A 17,034-nucleotide genomic window follows, 5' to 3' on the forward strand; every position below is an offset into this window, starting at 1 on the left:
ATGGGTATCATGCTTCCTCTTTTTTGCTGCTCTGAACGACAAAGTATTTTCCAGCCGTCCTCGACGCGGTCTCTAGAGGGTTCCAGTCCTCAACTCCTGTGGTTTCAACCTTTTCCCCGCGCAATCTCTTTGGTCGTCTCTTGTGACCGAAGCGGATTTCCTTGCCCAGGGCATTCTGTAGCTCTTGCAAGCCAATCGTGGCTTCTGCCACACCCTCTGTTGTTTCGTCGCGTAATGAACGAAGCGGCTCAACGCCAGTGGTATCTACGCTTTGGACATCGCGCACGAAATGTAGTTGAGAGTGCAGTGTGTGCAACATCGCGGTCTCCTCCGCCTCGGATTCGGGGAGCGGGAGGGCGGACAGGCGAAGGAGGTGGTGGAGCTTTGCGCGGGAGATTGGTTCGTCTGCTGACTCCTTCACGGCGCCACTCTTTGAGGAAGATGGGAGGAGAGAGGCGACAGACCATGTAGGTTTCGAGAGAATTGTCGATGCTGACTTCGGAGTTGAGAGACGGACGGAGGAGGATGTGAATGTACGGGTCGGGGGGAGGAGCGCGCTGCAGCGCCTGCAGATTGGACGTATCGTAGCCATGATCGATTTCAATGGTTTAGGGCTGTGAATGTAACTTGTTTAGAAGGGATCTCAAGTCGCGATCATAGGTTGGTGTTGTCAGAATTGGATTACCTAGAAGCCGACCTACTTTAGAACCTAGAGCTTGAACCCTGGTGTTTCTTCTCCAGCAGCCAAGGGACTAGGGGAAAGGCAAGTCGCAGTCTCGACGAATGAGAGTGTCGGGACACGACTCCAGCAGAACCCCACCACAGAAGCCTGCAACAGCAACACTGACAAGGGGATTCGCAAGCAAACGTAAGCCACCCTCACCTTGGTTTCCGCTAAGCCACAGCGACTCACCCCGCGCGTCATAGCTGGCTGGGCTGGCTACTGGTGCCACAGAACCCCCCCCCCCCCCCCCCGAAGAAGCCAGCCCAAAACGCAGGGCCAGCCGAAGTGGGCGGGTTGGGGGGTGTCGCGCTGCTACAGTTTCGAAGCGCTGATGCCAGCCAGCAACCACCACCACTGCCACCTCTCACATCCTGAACAACGAACCAAGCGACGCACACCCTTCCTTTCTCTTCCTACACCCCGCGACCTGGCCTCTCGAGACATCTAGTATAAAGAGAGGTTTGCGATAACCCACCTAACGAACGCACGTATACGACGGCACACTGCAAGCTATCGAGGCCCGACACTTATCGATCGAGAGACACATATACAGCACACCCCATAATCGTAGCCTAGTGCTTGCTTAATTCCGAAACCATGGCTCAGGACCCTCGCGCTCTGCTGCAAAAGGTGCGTTGATGTTGGACCTTTCTTTCAGCAGCGGAGCTACACTGTTCACGGTGTAGACGGCGGGGAAGAGAGATGCCGCCGAAGCGACCCCGCGATGCATATTCATCCTGGTTGTTATCGGTATGGTAACACACGATCGCTAACATTTCGTGATCGCGCAGGCAGACAAGACGCTCTCGAGCGCCGGCGGCGGCTTCAGCTTCTTCGGCGGCCGGGAGGAAAAGTACCAGAATGCCGCGGACCTGTACATGCAGGCAGCCAACGCCTTTAAGATGCAGAAGCTCAGTCAGTCATTTCTCATCCCCTTCTACGAGTACCATTTCTCTTCGCCGTTTTCCATGAAATAAGCAAGACTGACATCTCGTCCACCCCTACAGACCGTGAAGCAGGCCAGGCCTTTGAAAAAGCGGCCCAAGTACAGACCACCAACCTCAAGGAGCCCGACGATGCCGCAAACACCCTCGTCGACGCCTTCAAGGCCTACCGCAAGGACGATCCCGAGGCCGCCGTCCGCTGCCTCGAGGTCGCCGTCACGCAGTACTGCTCCAAGGGCAACTTCCGCCGCGCGGCGGGCCACAAGGAGGCGCTCGGCGAGCTATTCGAGACGGAGCTCGGCGACTCGAAGCGCGCTCTCGAGAGCTACGAGGCTGCGGCGGGGTGGTACGAGGGCGACAACGCTGCTGCGTAGGTGGAACCCGTGTCAGTTCTGGCCAAGAAAACGGCTTAGCTAACATGACTTCCAAACCAGTCTCGCCAACAAGCTCTGGCTCAAGGTAGCAGACGTGGCCTCCCTCGAGGGCGACTACTACAAGGCCATTGAAAACTACGAAAAGGTGGCCGCCGTCTCCATCAACAACAACCTGATGAAGTACAGCGTAAAGGACTACTTCCTCCGCGCCGGCATCTGCCACCTCGCGACGGGCGACATGGTGGCCGCCCGCCGCGCCGTCGAAAAGTACGCCGACATGGACCCCGGGTTCGCCAACCAGCGCGAGTCCATGCTGCTCAACGACCTGCTCGCCGCCGTCGAGGGCGGCAACCAGGAGGAGTTTACGGATAAGCTGTTCCAGTACGATCAGGTTAGCAAGCTCGACAAGTGGAAGACGACGATGCTCGTGCGGGTGAAGAATGCGATTGAGGAGCCCGAAGATGAGTTTGCCTAAGTTTTGTTTTATTTCGGAGGTGAGGTCAAAGGAAGGGAGTTTACTCGGCATCGTTGAGATTCAGCACGACGAATGGGTCGAATGTGGCTGGCTAGTCAGGATGAGAATTCCCCTAGAAGGAAAGTTGCCCAGATCATGGTATGCCTACACGGATGCGCCGGGGATAGGGGGGCGGAGCGGAAGAGAGGTTGTAACAGAGGACTTGCTACACCAGAAGAATCGGCATGGTCTGTTTTTCCCCGTTTGAATAGAAATCCATATCCACCACATTCAGTGAATCATGGCGCAAAGATCCTTGTGGCAAGAAGTTCCATGATTCGATAATCACTTAGCCGCGCTTACATCGTAAACCTTCGTCAACCACTTCAAGTCAGAGTCACGATACAGATCAAGTTGAAGAATCATAAAGACCTTGGGGCCTAGTATATTCGCCGTTTCCTCCAAGTCTTCTTAGTCTAGTATTTGCGCAATAAAAAACGACCAAAGAGGGACAGTTGTATCGCGACTGCGAACAGCCCCATGTCATCCGCCAATGCTCTCTCCCTCTGTGTGTCCCTCCCTCTCTACCTGCTTCTTTTTTGCTTGCTAGTTTGCACTTCCTGCTCGACAGCAATGCAGTTATCCGGAAATGGCAATAGAATCCAAGTTCTGGCTCGCAGCTGGAAATTGAAAGACTCGGAAAAACATGAAGAACGACTTCTTGATGAGGAACCCCCTAGCCCTCTTTTAACCCCAGACTCCCCCTTATGCTCATATGATTTTATACAATTCTGCCCCCTGCCGTTTATTAAACATACATTCTTCCTATCGTACAGCGCAGAGAGGCAGAAAGTCGGAATTGTCGTCGAATCATGACCGGGAAATCGCCGGCAAACGTCATCGTCGACATTCGTTCAGTTTGGTGGACTACCAACCATGCTGGGTACTTGCTTCCTGATGAACCCGTGTGCCCGTTGCTCGGCCCGAGGGACACCCTGGATCGCTCGAGGCTCTCTCATCAGACTGGGGTCCAACTTGGTAGGAATCCGGGTGACGACGGTTCGGTACTCGCCCGGGAACTTGGCGCTGGGAGCAGGCACCGAAGCCGTCCGCCACATGTGGTCCGAAGTATCGCCCAGATACGTCGGAATCTTGAGCTTTGAGGGCGCAGCGAACCCTGAAGCGTTGCTTGACGCGCCGTGCGACATACGGATGGTCGAAAGGCGAGAGAATCCCGTGGAGAGTCCCGGCCGTCCACGAGCCTTCTTGGCCATGATGATCTCGTCAAAGAGACGGATCGACGCGTGCGTAGCCGAGTGTGTCTCCCGCTCGTGAATAAACTCGTTGAAAGCTGACGATTTGTTAGCATTGCCAAGGAATGTCATTCCGAGGAGACGTTGTCTTACCTTGAGTTTCTCTCAACATTGTGGCGTACTCTTGTTGATCGTACGGAAGACTCTTAATGAAGCTGTTCATGTCGAAATTGTAGAGTTGGCCATTGTTCTTTTGCTCACGAGTAGGACGGCCTAGATGCTTTCTGTACGTGTACAAGAGACTAGCGAGGCATCGAACGAAAGCAGCTCGAACTCGGTCAGGGTGAAATGCTTCGCTGCACACCACGGAGACCTGTCCCAGGCAGCGGTTGTGAGAACGGGCATTGCAGTGAGAGCACTCGTAGATGCCGTCTCCTTCTGACTTGTCGTCGCAGACGGAACATGTCGAGGACAAGTCATGGGCCATCCAGTTGAAGCAATGGCCTTCGACCCACACCATTGTGTCGGTGTTCCGTACGGGCTGAATCAGCATGTTGGGCATGATGGTCGATGCCGCCAGGGTAGACTGGGCATACGTGGAAGGTGCATATCCGGGCGTATACCCATTGTACGAAGACTGCGAATCGACCGAGATTGCGGATACCGACATGCTTGGATTGTGTCCGTTAAGGAAGGGCAAGCTTGGTCGGTGGAGAGGAGGGTGCTTGTCCATGCCAAAGGACGAGCTGCGGCGAGACTTCTCATCAAAGTGGCCCGACTTCTTTTCTCTCAAAGTCTGTGCAAAGCCGGAATCGCTGCGTGACACAGGTGTGGTCGGCATCGGGGGGAAGTTCATCGAGACTGGTGAGATGGAAGATTGTGGGCTGGTTTTACCGGACTTGCTGGTAGTAGGCCGGTCCTTGCTGTGATCGCCAGCCTTCGAATGCAAGAAAGCATTGAAGATTGGTGGTCGCACCGAGTTCGGAGGGGCCGGCTCTCCGAAAGATGAAGAGTTCTGTGTAACCCACTTGCCCAAGGAGCTCGAGGCGACACTGGCGTTGTACAGAGTATCGTTCTCAACTGAAAAGGCGTCATACGGGTAGGACTCCATTGCATATGGCGGGGGTCCAGTAGTCACTCCATACCGAATGTGATGCGGCGCGGCCACATGGAGTAAAGAAATGAGCTTGCGACGATGCTGTCGCGGAAGTCGAACGGGCTGGTTGGTGGCGTCGATCGTATCAAGGTCCAAATCAACCAGCACGTAGTCGTCCTCCGGAAGCTCAATCTTCTCATATCGCCGCTCGATGCCGACGATGTAAGGGCAAGGTGCCTCGAGTGCCGAAATCAGACGCGCAGGGAGCACAGGAATAAAGATGCTCGCCCACTTAAGGGGATACAACAAATTGACCAGTGCGTGGCATGCCAGGTGAAGCATACCAGTGTGTGAGGAGAGGAAGATAATGCGAGACTCCGACATTGCGTACTCGAACAGAGCAACAATGTTCTCCATGGACAAACATCTGAATAGGGCGTAGATGTCAATGGTCCGGGCCCCTGGAATCTCGTTGATGGCTTCCTTTCGACAATATAACCGCAACTCTCGCACGCCTAGCTCGACCTGGGTCTTGGAAGCCAGCGGACTAAATGCCTCGGTGCACAGATTGACGACGTAACGCTCAAGAGGCTGCCAACGACCAACCTTGGGGGAGCTGGGTGGCACTCGGAGAACTGCACTGTCAGTCATAGGCACAACGATGGCTCGCAGCCATTCCTTCCAGAATGACATTCTCGTGGCGTCTCTTCCCAAGATGCCGTAAGCTCTGGGGGCCCACAGTCCACTCTCGCCAGCCGTCAAGCCGTCGATCTTGGACGCGGCACCGTGCCGAAGTGGTCTCAGCATTTCTGTCATGAGACTAATCTTCTCCTCAACAGCGCTAATCTGGTCATCCAGAGTGTCACGAGCTGAAGACCCCGAGGGAATCGTAGGGAGCTTCGCAAGCAACTGTGAGAGGTGCGCACGCTCAGCCGCAAGTCGCACTCCCAGACTGGCCGCCAATTCCCGCTCCTCGTTGGACATGTGGCTCTGCCGCCACTGCTCACATCTTTTCTCGACCTCGTCTGCAACCTCGGATGTCAGGGCGGTCCAGATAATGATGGTAATACCATATATCTTGGAGTTATCGTCCGAAGTCATTGTGAAACCATGCCAGGTGGAACGTGGCCTGTCATCGGAAGACACGATCTGGATATCGTTCGGGAAGGCAAACATGGGAACGTAGTCTGGGAATCTGCCACGACGGGCGATCTCGTCTGTCGCGTCTTTGGCTGGGTACCTGTCCAACAAGACAGGCTCGAATCGTCTCTTGAGGGGATGCATGTCTGGATCCGTGTTCAGGGGCTCCGGAGGAGGAATCACTGAGTTGTAGTTGCTGAGTCGCTTGGCAGTCCTAATTGAAGCTGGAGCCAGCGTGTTAGTTGACCGGAAAGGACTTGAGGATTGCGCTACAGAGGAGGGTGGACCTTGGCGGGGTATCGTACCGGCTCCTGGCGTGCTCGCCCGAGGAGTGGTGGGTTGCTTGCGCATGCTGTTCATGTCCCTGAAACTCATTTTGCGGCGGATGCTGCCCTTGATGCTCCGCTCGATGCTGCGTAGAGGACTTCTCCGGCCGCTCGCGTCGCCCTCGTCAGCCTTGATGCGCTCAGCTCTGGGGTTGACCATGGGAGGGCGGGCTTGTGTTTTGGCACCGGCACTGAAGGACAAGTCTTCCAAGAAGTTCTCTCGTTCGGAAGCGAACTTGAGCAAGGCCTTGTCAAAGTCGAAGCCTTCGATGAATTGTCCTTCGCCATTGAGGCCCGGGGGGAGGCCATTGAAGACATTGAGGCCGGCACCGTTGCCGGAGCCATTGATCTGGCTCGCCTGGGAGGGTCGAATGGTAGCGCTGCTCCGGTTGCTTCGCGTGTTCCCGTCTACTTCTTCGACAGTCTGGATGGAAAAGCGACTGGGGGCGCGGCCACCACCACCACCCGAGTTCTGCCTGGAATGGCGACCGACGCTGGAATGGCGAGCAACGCGCTTGCTCGGGGTGGCGTTGAACTCGTTATCGCTTTCCTCATACTCGCTGTCCTCGGCGATGGTGGATTCGACGTTGTTGGAGGGGGGCTGCGGGGTAGAGTCCTGATAAGAGACGGACTCTACGCCGGCGATCCAAAAGTAGTCGGCGAGCGGCGTCGAGGAGCTGTCCATGACATGTCACTTGCTGGTGACCAGCCGGATTGGCGATTTGGCGATATGTCTGGCCGGCGAGGATATTTTTTTCCAACGTCTCGTTGCTCTCGCACGGGGGGCTGGCCCGGGCTTTTTAATCGCGAGAGGGTCTCGGGGTCCTTTGGGTCGTTGAGTGGTCGGTCAGGACTGGGGGGGTACTTTGTGGTACAAGTTGAACTTCGGTGCGGTGCGGTGGGTGGACAGGGCAGGGGTGCCAGGATCCGGGAGGTTCTGATAGAAAAGTCTCAGGCGACGACCTGGAGGGAATCGGGCTCGTTTAGCTATGGGATCCTGTCGAGGTCTCCATCCAAGACTGGAGAAGAGGAGGGGGAACAGAAGGCGGTGAACGCACGAACCAGGGAAGAATGCGACTGCTTCTCGACCAGCGACAGCTAAAGCGCCTAAGCAGCGGAGCAAAAGGGGCAGGTCAGGCAGGGAAGCCGGAGGTAAAGGATCGAACCCGGATCGTAGAAGGGCGAAAGCGTCGCGGAGCGCGAGGCCAGGATGATATTGATGGTGGTAGGTAGGCGTAGTTGTGGTGGGATGTTGAGAACAGGAGCCGTGATGTGAGGATAAGGTAGGGCAGACAAGCGGGCCACAAGTCGATGGGTGAATCAACAACAAGAAGAGAAAGCCGCCAAAGGAGTGGATCTTGGGAGAGTTTGGCATTGGGTGTCGAGAGGCGGAAGCGATAGTTGACGAGTGAGGAGAGGCGTCAGCCAGGTCAAGATTGGTGTCAGAACCAGGCTCTGATCAGATTTCGCCCAGGTTTAGGTAGTAGGTTGGTCGTGTCGGACAAAGATAACAACAACGAACGAGAGAGGGCGATGGTGTTTTTTTTTTCCTTCTGCTCTTGTCTGCTCGCTCGGCATAAACCTTTTCCCCCTCTTCGTTTTTTCGGTGGTGACAGAAGAACAGGCGCAGAGCCTCCAAGAAAAAGAAAGGAAAAGGAAAACAAAAAAGCAGATTTTCCCGGCGACAGGCAACAAACGACCAAACAAGAGTCGAGTCGTTGGATGGAGGAGACGGAGGAGAATAAAGGCAAAGAAGATGGAAACAAATAATCAGGCGCAGCAGGTCAAGTCAAGTCAGGTCAGGTTCAGGTCTGGTTTGGTCAGGTACCAAGAAGCCACGCGCGGACGGGATTTTCTATTCTTCTTCTGGGCGCGTCGTTCGGTTTCCCGTTTTACGGAGGTGTGTATTTCTAAATGCAAAGATATGGCAGGTACCTCACTCCGTACTTTTGTGTGCGTGTGTGAAGAGTGAAAGGCAGTGTGGGCTCAGGCAAAAAAAAAAGTCAAGTGAAAGTCAGCGCAACGGGACAACGAACAACAACAGCCATGGCACGGTTTGGGACAGAATGGGAAGCTAATATGATGATCGGGCTCGACGCGAGAGAGAAAGAGGGCAAGCACCAACCTTTGGCCGCCTTCATTCGCTCCTGCAGTGTATTGGCGCTACCCGTTCAAGGAGGAAGGAGGTGGTGTGTGGTCACTGCCTGTGGTGTGCAGGTGCCAGGTGGTGTGGTGTGGGAAAAGGAAGGAGTGGAGACCGACACGGGGGAGGCGGTAGACGGGCGGACAGTCAATTGGGAAGGAACACTCTGAGGTAGGTACAGGGGCACCTACCTTACGCCAGTTGCGGGCGGGTGCAAGTGCATACGGGGGGAAACAGCGGGCCCGGTGTGGCAGAAAAGGGCAGCCAAACCTGAGAAGGCGCGAAGGGCAGGGGAGGGGGAAGGATACCATACTACGGAGTACCTTACTACCTTACGTAGAATGCTTCTGCGGGATGGTCACTGGAGGAGGCGTACAAGCGTGGGAGGGCCCTGGCAAGCCTGGGACTCCTGGGACACTGAAAGGTCGCAATGCAGCAACGTACCTTAGTATGCACAGGGAACCTGAAGTGCAAGCCGCAAGACCACAACAAACACTGGGCCCAATGGGACGCTGTGCTCAATTGCATCTAATTCGGTCGGGATTGGGAGACGGGACGCCTGTTCTGCTGTGAATCGGAGCACAACGCTATGAGATCTCCAGTTCTGGCCGTACGAAGTGCCTTTCTATACCACTACCTTACCTTAACTTACCTTTCCTTAACAGATGACGGATATCGATAACATGTCACCATACCTAGCATCGTGCCTTTGTTTACGTTACCCAGCGTACGGTACCAAGTATTGCCGTAAGGCTGGTGTTTGGGATGTGGGATATCCAATCTACACTGCCTGTCATCACCCGTCCACAACCAGGCAAGGTACATGGCCAAATGCCTCCTGACCCAACGATCCTGTCGAACATGTCCGTACCATGACACTGCTATGGGCTGGACTTCACGTTGAGATTGCTTTAACCACTACGTTCCTGCGAAGAGAAGACTGGGTGTATCCGTTCCCCTCCATTCCTCAAAAGCTGTTGAACCGGGCTGACGGATAACTGACGTGTTTCATACCGACTTTTTGTCTCGCTTTCTTTTTCCTGGAACCGAGATCTCAGAGGGCGGGAAGAAGCAATGACATATGCACCAAGACCCTCAAGTCCCCATCGAGGAATGTCTCTCCATTGCCGCTGCCGTGTCTCGCGCTGCGCGCGCACGCCGGTTGTCCTTTCATGCTTTCAGCTGCTCGTGTGAGTCGAGTCTGGACAAGAAGAGAGTAGCAGCGGAAGGTAAGTCTGACTTGGTCTGGACTCGGTGACAGAAGCATCTAGTGGTGCTGCCTTTGGCATTAGCCTCCAATGCGACCTTCTTGGCCCCCATCCTCTCCTTCAACCGCCCATCTCTTCATTTTCGGTCTAGTGAGGCCAAGCTCTTGAAGAATATCACCTCGTGTTTGCCCCTTGCATAGTCGGCAGTATACTCTACGCCATCACCTAGTTTACTCTCAACGGTGGCTACAGAAGGCGGACTTGCGAGATAAGGTAGACCAGAGATGGTGAAGCGTGGAAAGAGTGTGCAAAGCCACCCTTGCGGTCCCTGAACTAGCGTTCCAGGCACAAGCCTAGCAACGTAGACCCCAATTCGCTACCTAAGCAGGCATCCGCTAAACCTCGGAACAGGCCATGACAGTCAGGGCCCTGGGCTTCGTTCCCCTGGATCACTAATACCCTCGCGGCCATCTGCTTGTCGATCAACTGTTCTCACCACCCACCTCAGTCATCACAGTATCCGTACCTAACCTGGAGGTTACCATCGGAGCAAGCGCTGGGGCGACGAGGGAGACAGACGACTTCCTTTTGCGAATTGTGGATGATGTCCCATGTACTCTGTACGGAGTACCTTAGGTACTGCGTATCATGTCCACATTCACCCACTCTCGCCCACAGCTGCTGCCACTCTGATTCTGCCCATCAGACCCTTTTTTGACCCTTTTTCATGCCCTCCCATGAACTTCCTTGAACTTCCATTCCTTTTGATGAATTCAGCTCCACCATCGTGACAATCCGCAATCCACCTTTTGCTATGCAATACATATCCATACCTACCTACCTTAGCATCCTCAGTATCTGTACCAACACTCCGTGCTGGAGCAGCACTGCAAGCTCCGCAACATGCTCCTCCTCCGCCAGCATCCACTCTCGACTCCTCTTTACTCGGCGATCTCCTCTTCAGCTCCAGTGCCATCACGGAATATTCCAAGGTAAATCGCTCTTCCCCTCACTTGCTTTTTTGCTGCTGCCGCCAGAGGCCTAGCATCGTGTACCTCCACGCACTTAGTACCTTGGCAGATCGTTCTCAGCTCTGCCTCCTCTGCCGACCCTCAGCTCTGTGCAGCACACTGACTATCCCTCCTGCAACTTTTTCTTCTCTCTCCCGGGGCTTCTGGTAAGTAGATTCCGGCCACTTAGCAACTCGAGAGCCCCCCATGATATCCATTGTCTCCAGAAAGTCTTGGGACCTGCTCCAATGAGGGGAGAAATCTGAAATGTGAGCGGCCCAGCGCTAGCCCACGACGCTTTCCAGGATAAAGGTCCTGTTCAATGCACCAAGCACCAAGCACCAAGCACCAAGCACCTGCAAAGCAACCTCGGGGGCTGCCCAACTAGAGAGCGCCCGTCTTGCAGAGCGCAGATAGATACACCGGTATCCCACGCCTTTTTTCTTCAAGACGCACGTGTAAGAAGCATCTCACCCACGAGGGTCAACCCACCCCGGCCTGCGCCTTTCGCTGAATGCGTCGACCACTGCCTACGTGCCTTGCGCCATCAGCCATGCGCCGGCATTTTGGCATGACATTACTCCTCTTCTCGCATTCTCTCGAGACACAGGACACAATGCGAGTATCCGTACACGCCGCATCTACAGCACACAATATCGAAAAGAAGACGAAATAGGTTTCAAGCCCGCAAAATATGCAATCCCAAGCTGAGGTCAACCAACAAGCCTCTTCTCCATTCATACGATCGAGATGACGTCCAGCCATTCGTTAGCTCACGGCCAAACCCCCAAACTCCTGTCCCGAGATGCCGCGAACCGGCGCTTGGCTCATGTCCAACCCCGTTCGCATCTCCATCCACGTATCGCCCGACATGAAAGAATCTACCAGATCCAAAATTCTCTCGGAACAAAACCACCATGAGGATAATCCTTGGCTAGTTCTCTCGCCTGTGGATCCTCTCCACCAACCCATCGTATCCCACCCTCATGGATGTTGACAGTATCGACACCCTCGCCATTGTCTCTTCTTGGCCGCCTGCCTAACACACGAGTCTACCCATCGTCCGACTTCCCTGTCATCGAGGCCTGTCGTCTGCCCTACCTGATCACGATTCAACTCATAGTTCGCACGAGTCTCTCTACCATGGCGGTCAAACGAAACCGACCACGCAAACACTTGACTATGACCTGTTCATCCGGCATCACGGCGAAGGCGAGTACAAAGTCTTTGCCAACCTGGTAAACTCAACCCCAGGTCAACCAGCCAACCATGCACGCCGCCCAGGGCCCAGGGGTTATCAGGCTCCTGCATCACACCCTCTTGGGATGTGGGTAAACTCCAATTGCCCTCTCACAGCTCCTACGCAAGACGGCCCATGGAGCTTCTGCAGACTGCAGCATACAAGCGCATTTCCACACGTCTGGCGTTCTGACGAATACGAATGGCTCAGCGTGGACAGGGCGAGCAAGCAAAGAAGCAGTAACTTGCAAGCATTCAAGGCGGTCTGCATCTCAATGCTCGCTACAGACTCCGGAGTATTCCTCGCCCGCCTCATGCACTTTGCCTCGAGTCGGCATCTATCAAATGTCACCTTGTAAACGTACCTGCTTGTCGACGAGCTTGCCGAATTGTCTTGCATGCTGTAATGGAGCGTCTACCTTGGTATACAATCGCACGTTTCGAGAGCCTGTCGGCAGCAATTCGCTCGAGGCTTGTCGCCCTCAATGGGCCTCTTCCCGCTTCTCCGCGACGCCCATCGAGCACCAAGCAGTTTTCATAAGCATTCCTTGCAGTCTCCGGTTACACTTGTAAATCATACCTGTTTCTTGGAAGAGTGCGGGACCAGGACACTGCTCAGAAGTTCTCCCAGAACAGCAAATTCTAACGCGCACAGAGCAAAAGACCGTTCCTTTCTCATATAGGCTTGATGTCACGGCCCATGGCCGATCGTGGGCCCGAGATGTCGAACATGACGGACAAGGATCGGCGCACAGCTTCAAGTGTCTGTGGGTGGTGGTGCCGGTGCTCGGTGCTCACTGGCCGCCATACTACCCCCCCTTCCCGAGAGCCCTTTGCGGACCACTTCTCATCGGCGCCAAAAAGCAAATACCAGCGCCGGCAGATGCCCTCCATGGCACTTTACGGTGCACTACGCACTTGTCATGCCTAGGAAACCCATGTCATCTCTTGAGATATTCTCTCAGAGTGAGTCGATTGCCCATACGCCCAATCCTTGAACCTAGGTTGCGCTGCGAATTGTTGCTTCCCAGGGACCCGCCTGCATCGTGACATTTCGGAGACTGTTTCGTCGGTCTGGTATGGACACATCAGCGGTCTACCGGTACTAGGATTGCAGACGGCTCGACGGGAAGGACAGCCACTATAGACTCCTTTTCCTGCAGCCAGCCAAACAACTGAAGAAATCTTTGTTTCAGGTTTCGCCTACATACCGACTCAACCCACGCGCTAGGCACGTTACGGTGTACAAAAGTCTACTAGCTGGAATCTGTCGGTCTTGTCTGCCTTCCCTGGCCCCTGGCCCGCGATAGCGACTCATCATCTCGCCGGATTTGGATCGCCCAGAGTTTTTCTTTTTCGAATGTATGAAAAGATGGCTCTACTCAGAATTCAACTTGCCAGATTGAACGACTCACAAGTCATGACTCTTCCAGCTGACGTAGAGTCAGTCTGCTCCTTATGCCAGTCAGCGGAAGGCGGGCGCATCTATTCTGGATTTCTTCATCTACCCACCCATGCCACCCGGAAATATCCTCCAATCTGCGGCGTGCAGTTCCAGTGGTTAATCCACACCTGAGAGGCTGAGAAATAAAGAGACTCAACACAGTTACAACACTGGATTCAAATTACGTCCCCGAAGCCGCTGCTTATTACATGACGACGCACTCCTTGCAGAACCCCCGTGTTGGGTTGGACTTTTGGAGAAGCTGAAAGCCCAACGTGTCTACTTTAATTCGCTTTTTTCGCTGCAAGCTACCCAAACGAGATGGTCGTCTCATTCCGGCAAATACCAACCGTAATCAATCCTCAACAGCGGCCTAGCCGTGGCAAGGGGAACCGCTCAAATGTGGTGAAGCCACTTGTCGATCCCATGCAATGCAACTGCAGGACTGCAGAACTACAGAACCAGGTTCCTGTTTCGGACGGGAGACACGACAGGAAATACGCAGAGCAACCAAAGCCGCATGGCACTTTTACTGCTGCTCATGCTTCTGCTGCTCGTGTCCACCTGCGGCCCTTGGCTAGCTATGTCACTCGGTGTACCACAACAGTAGGTCATATGTAATATGGAAGAAAAGAGAGGCTCGTAAGTCGTAATGAAAACGAGCAGGAAGGAATGGGCGCTGTGACCACGGTTTGCCTCCGTGACCCCTTTTATTTAGCCATTGCCAGCCCTGTTGGAGGAAAAGAAGGACCGAAGGGTAGGTAAGAGGGTAAGCAAAGAATCTTGGGGGGAGAGAAGGGCGGCGCTAAGAACCGTTCGTGCAATAGTCTCAGGACGTTCTTTAGAGTTTTGAGATCTTAGATTTGAACCCGCTGAGATCTGAAGATGTTAAAAGGTCAGCCACCTGGTGGGGAATGGAGGGGAAAGGACTGCCTGTTCGAGGGGGCCTTTTCAGGAATTACACATTTCTTTAAGATAATGTGACATGTTGGTGCGGGTTTAGTGGCGCATCCGAGCGTCGTGAACGCCACGGCCTATGGGATTCTCACTCTAAAGTAGGGTAGGTATCTTCAACGAGGTTCATCTCAGCAGCTGGGGATGCCAAGATGCGTTTCTCCTGAGCACCGACACGCCTTCCGCCATTCCTTCAATCTAGAGAGGCGTGAGAGGTCCAACAACATCCACGAAGCGAAGGATGATGACCCTCCTCATCCTCTTCCATCGCGATGCGGCGTTTGCCCCGGAAACACGGCTCAACGCCCCGACCGTGCGGGGGAGACCTGATCCAGCTCCCGTGATCTAGTTCCCTTTGGATTTTTTGATGGGATCTCAAGCCATCAGCACGGCTCTCCCGAAGGCGTAGTGCGTGTATACCAATCCCCGGATGGTGGAGATGTGCGTGGTCTGACACTGGGCTGAATCCGGGGACGCCTGGAGCGCTCTGCGTCGCGTTTCCTCAGCTGTCACCGTCGCCGGGGCTGTCCTCACCAACGCAATATTCCCCCTTCCCCTCCCACCCCAACGAACGCCTCAACTGCCGTTTTGCTGGTCTGGACTTTTTTGTGCGTGAGACTCAAGTAGACCTCCCTCGCTCACGCCACGTGTCGCGTACCCAGCTTGCCCGTGGAAAGAAACCCCCTATTCCCCATCTCGCCCCTCCACCCGATCCCGAGAACCCCAAACATGATCCTCCCGTCCTCGCCCGGCTGCGCCCTCGTCCCCTCGGCCTCCTCCACCACGAAGCACACCTGCTCGACCTCGCCCGGGTGCAGCACCGGCCGCGCGCCCCCGCCCGTCTCCCAGTTGCAGTCCGTGTAGCCTAGCCCGTCGGCCAGGTCCAGCACCACCTTTTCGAGCTGGATCACGTCCTCGGAGCAGTTCTCCAGCTGGGCCTCCATGACCCACCGCCGCTGCCCACCACCACCGGCCTGTTTCTTGCCGGAAGAAGCGGGAGCGAGCGGGCCGATTTTCGTGCGGACGATGAGCGAGGACTTGCAGATGAACTGGTACAGCTTCCGAAAGGTGCGCGTCTTGCCCGAGGTCTCGGTGGCTTCGTAGTAGCTCACCGTCACGGCGAGGACGTGGTTGCCTTCCTCTTTGAGATCAAAGTTCACGATGCGCTGGAGGGTGTCGCCGGCCTCGAGGTCCGTTCCCTTGAGGTCATCGTCGCCGCCGCCGCCGCCGCCGGTATCCGCAGAGTCTGGCGGGGAGAGGTCGAGCTTCTGGATCGAGTTCGCGCCGGGGGTCTTCATTTCCGCCTCGATGCGGACGTCACGGATGCTCTTGCGCTTTGCCGGGGCCGCCGATGCTGCTGCTGGCGCACCGGTGGCGCCGAGGGGTCCTCCTCCCCCGGGGACTGCTGCTACGGGCTCGGGGACATCGTGGTTTGCGCAGAGGGTGCAGCTGAATGTTTCGCCTACGTAGGCGGAGCCGAAGCTCAGCGGGAGGTTGAGGATCGGGGAGAGGAGGAAGGGGGAGGGGTTCGTTGAGGCGGTTGTGTCGTAGGCGAGGGAGGCCGGGGTCGGGTCGGCGGGGAGGGTTGAGGGCGTCAGCGGGGGCCGGATCGGGTGTTGGATTACGAGGGAGGGGCGGGATAGTCTGTTGGTTTGTTTTCGTGTTAGAGAAGCATGTTCTTTTTCTTTAGGTATTGGCGGACTGAGTGAGAGGACAAGGCGGCACTCCAGCTGCGTGTAGGTCGGGATCTCTACCTGAGGACTTTCAATGAGACGGAGTGAGGCTCCTTTAGGGTGTCGTGTGACGGGTATCTTTGATGGCTCATGACTGCGGTGTTCGCGTCTCGCTGGCCGATGGAGAGAGGGTGAGTTGCTTGGAGGGATTCGGTGTGTCGTCGGGCTCGGGTAGCGGGGGATGCGCCGCGGGACGAGATATGATAATTGGAGATACGGAGAGGTGAGAGACGTTGGAGAGATGGGCTGGTGGGACGAAATGACGATTGGGGGTCTTACCTTACCTTAGTAGCTCTGGTGGGTCCCGGGATGTCTTTTTATCGATAAGAGAGTGGGTGTGTGGAAAGACCCAGGCCGGTGAGCGGAGCTCTCCCCCCGCATGCCATGGCCCCACCCGGGGTTCCGATTTCGAGGTCCACGGAGGGCGGACGGACCCGCGCACTGTGGATGAATTGTCCTCCTAAGTTTTGTTCGAGTCCCGAGTGAAGGAACAAGGTATCTCGTAGCGAAAGCAGTTCTCAAAACATGGGCCAGAAGATCTTTCAGGTGGCCAGCTTCGCTAACGGCACGATGATATCATTCCGGTCTGCAGGTTCACAATTCGGTTGCAGATGTCGAGTAGTTTCGCGAGTTTCCTCTCTGACATTTGTAAGGGGCGTCTGGCAGCATCATTCAACTCTTGGTCGCAGATAAACGAAATCATACATCACTCAGCACTACACTAACCCGCCCATATTTTGGTATGTTTTAGTACACATAGCCATTCAATAACCATGCTGGCCTATGGGTGTCATGGATATTAAGACTAATGGAATGGTCTGCAATGAAGATAAGGTGGAAGATCTGGGAAAGTTCTGATGTGTTCAATAGCTTTTGGAGGAGAAGCCGTTTGGAAGCATCAGTATACCATCTTCGTACGGAAGACTATCGTGATGGTTTTGAGCGGCTAACTTAGACCATCAACCATATTTGAGATCTCCGTCGGCTTCCAC

At 55.1% G+C, this 17,034-nt stretch overlaps 7 protein-coding genes across 7 annotated transcripts; 4 read left to right on the forward strand and 3 right to left on the reverse strand.

The window, feature by feature from the left end:
- Positions 1-7: 7 nt before the first annotated feature.
- Positions 8-592, reverse strand: CLUP02_01155 (uncharacterized protein; the record flags this gene model as incomplete). Its single annotated transcript, XM_049280197.1, has 1 exon — positions 8-592. The coding sequence occupies one exon, from the start codon at positions 590-592 to the stop codon at positions 8-10; it is 585 nt and encodes a 194-aa protein (XP_049136154.1).
- Positions 593-783: 191 nt separating this feature from the next.
- Positions 784-1,172, forward strand: CLUP02_01156 (uncharacterized protein; the record flags this gene model as incomplete). Its single annotated transcript, XM_049280198.1, has 3 exons — positions 784-868; positions 928-946; positions 1,043-1,172. The coding sequence occupies 3 exons, from the start codon at positions 784-786 to the stop codon at positions 1,170-1,172; spliced, it is 234 nt and encodes a 77-aa protein (XP_049136155.1).
- Positions 1,173-1,321: 149 nt separating this feature from the next.
- Positions 1,322-2,517, forward strand: CLUP02_01157 (alpha-soluble NSF attachment protein; the record flags this gene model as incomplete). The annotated part of the gene is made up of 4 exons (XM_049280199.1): positions 1,322-1,354; positions 1,516-1,639; positions 1,732-2,038; positions 2,103-2,517. 4 exons carry the CDS (start codon positions 1,322-1,324, stop codon positions 2,515-2,517), a joined length of 879 nt encoding a protein of 292 aa, XP_049136156.1.
- Positions 2,518-3,410: 893 nt separating this feature from the next.
- Positions 3,411-6,996, reverse strand: CLUP02_01158 (DENN domain-containing protein; the record flags this gene model as incomplete). The annotated part of the gene is made up of 3 exons (XM_049280200.1): positions 3,411-3,847; positions 3,903-6,209; positions 6,291-6,996. The coding sequence occupies 3 exons, from the start codon at positions 6,994-6,996 to the stop codon at positions 3,411-3,413; spliced, it is 3,450 nt and encodes a 1,149-aa protein (XP_049136157.1).
- Positions 6,997-9,535: 2,539 nt separating this feature from the next.
- Positions 9,536-11,383, forward strand: CLUP02_01159 (uncharacterized protein; the record flags this gene model as incomplete). Its single annotated transcript, XM_049280201.1, has 9 exons — positions 9,536-9,683; positions 9,726-9,845; positions 10,171-10,275; positions 10,341-10,449; positions 10,509-10,522; positions 10,584-10,654; positions 10,732-10,839; positions 10,961-11,069; positions 11,154-11,383. The coding sequence occupies 9 exons, from the start codon at positions 9,536-9,538 to the stop codon at positions 11,381-11,383; spliced, it is 1,014 nt and encodes a 337-aa protein (XP_049136158.1).
- Positions 11,384-11,477: 94 nt separating this feature from the next.
- Positions 11,478-14,639, forward strand: CLUP02_01160 (uncharacterized protein; the record flags this gene model as incomplete). The annotated part of the gene is made up of 11 exons (XM_049280202.1): positions 11,478-11,621; positions 11,673-11,746; positions 11,796-12,266; positions 12,324-12,506; positions 12,654-12,877; positions 12,943-13,013; positions 13,143-13,328; positions 13,360-13,462; positions 13,586-13,706; positions 13,799-13,961; positions 14,445-14,639. 11 exons carry the CDS (start codon positions 11,478-11,480, stop codon positions 14,637-14,639), a joined length of 1,935 nt encoding a protein of 644 aa, XP_049136159.1.
- Positions 14,640-14,947: 308 nt separating this feature from the next.
- CLUP02_01161 (uncharacterized protein) lies at positions 14,948-16,134 on the reverse strand (the record flags this gene model as incomplete). The annotated part of the gene is made up of 2 exons (XM_049280203.1): positions 14,948-15,953; positions 16,064-16,134. The coding sequence occupies 2 exons, from the start codon at positions 16,132-16,134 to the stop codon at positions 14,948-14,950; spliced, it is 1,077 nt and encodes a 358-aa protein (XP_049136160.1).
- Between the last annotated feature and the right edge of the window lie 900 nt (positions 16,135-17,034).

Source organism: Colletotrichum lupini, chromosome 1 (assembly GCF_023278565.1).
Source record: "Colletotrichum lupini chromosome 1, complete sequence".
NCBI lineage: Eukaryota > Fungi > Ascomycota > Sordariomycetes > Glomerellales > Glomerellaceae > Colletotrichum > Colletotrichum lupini.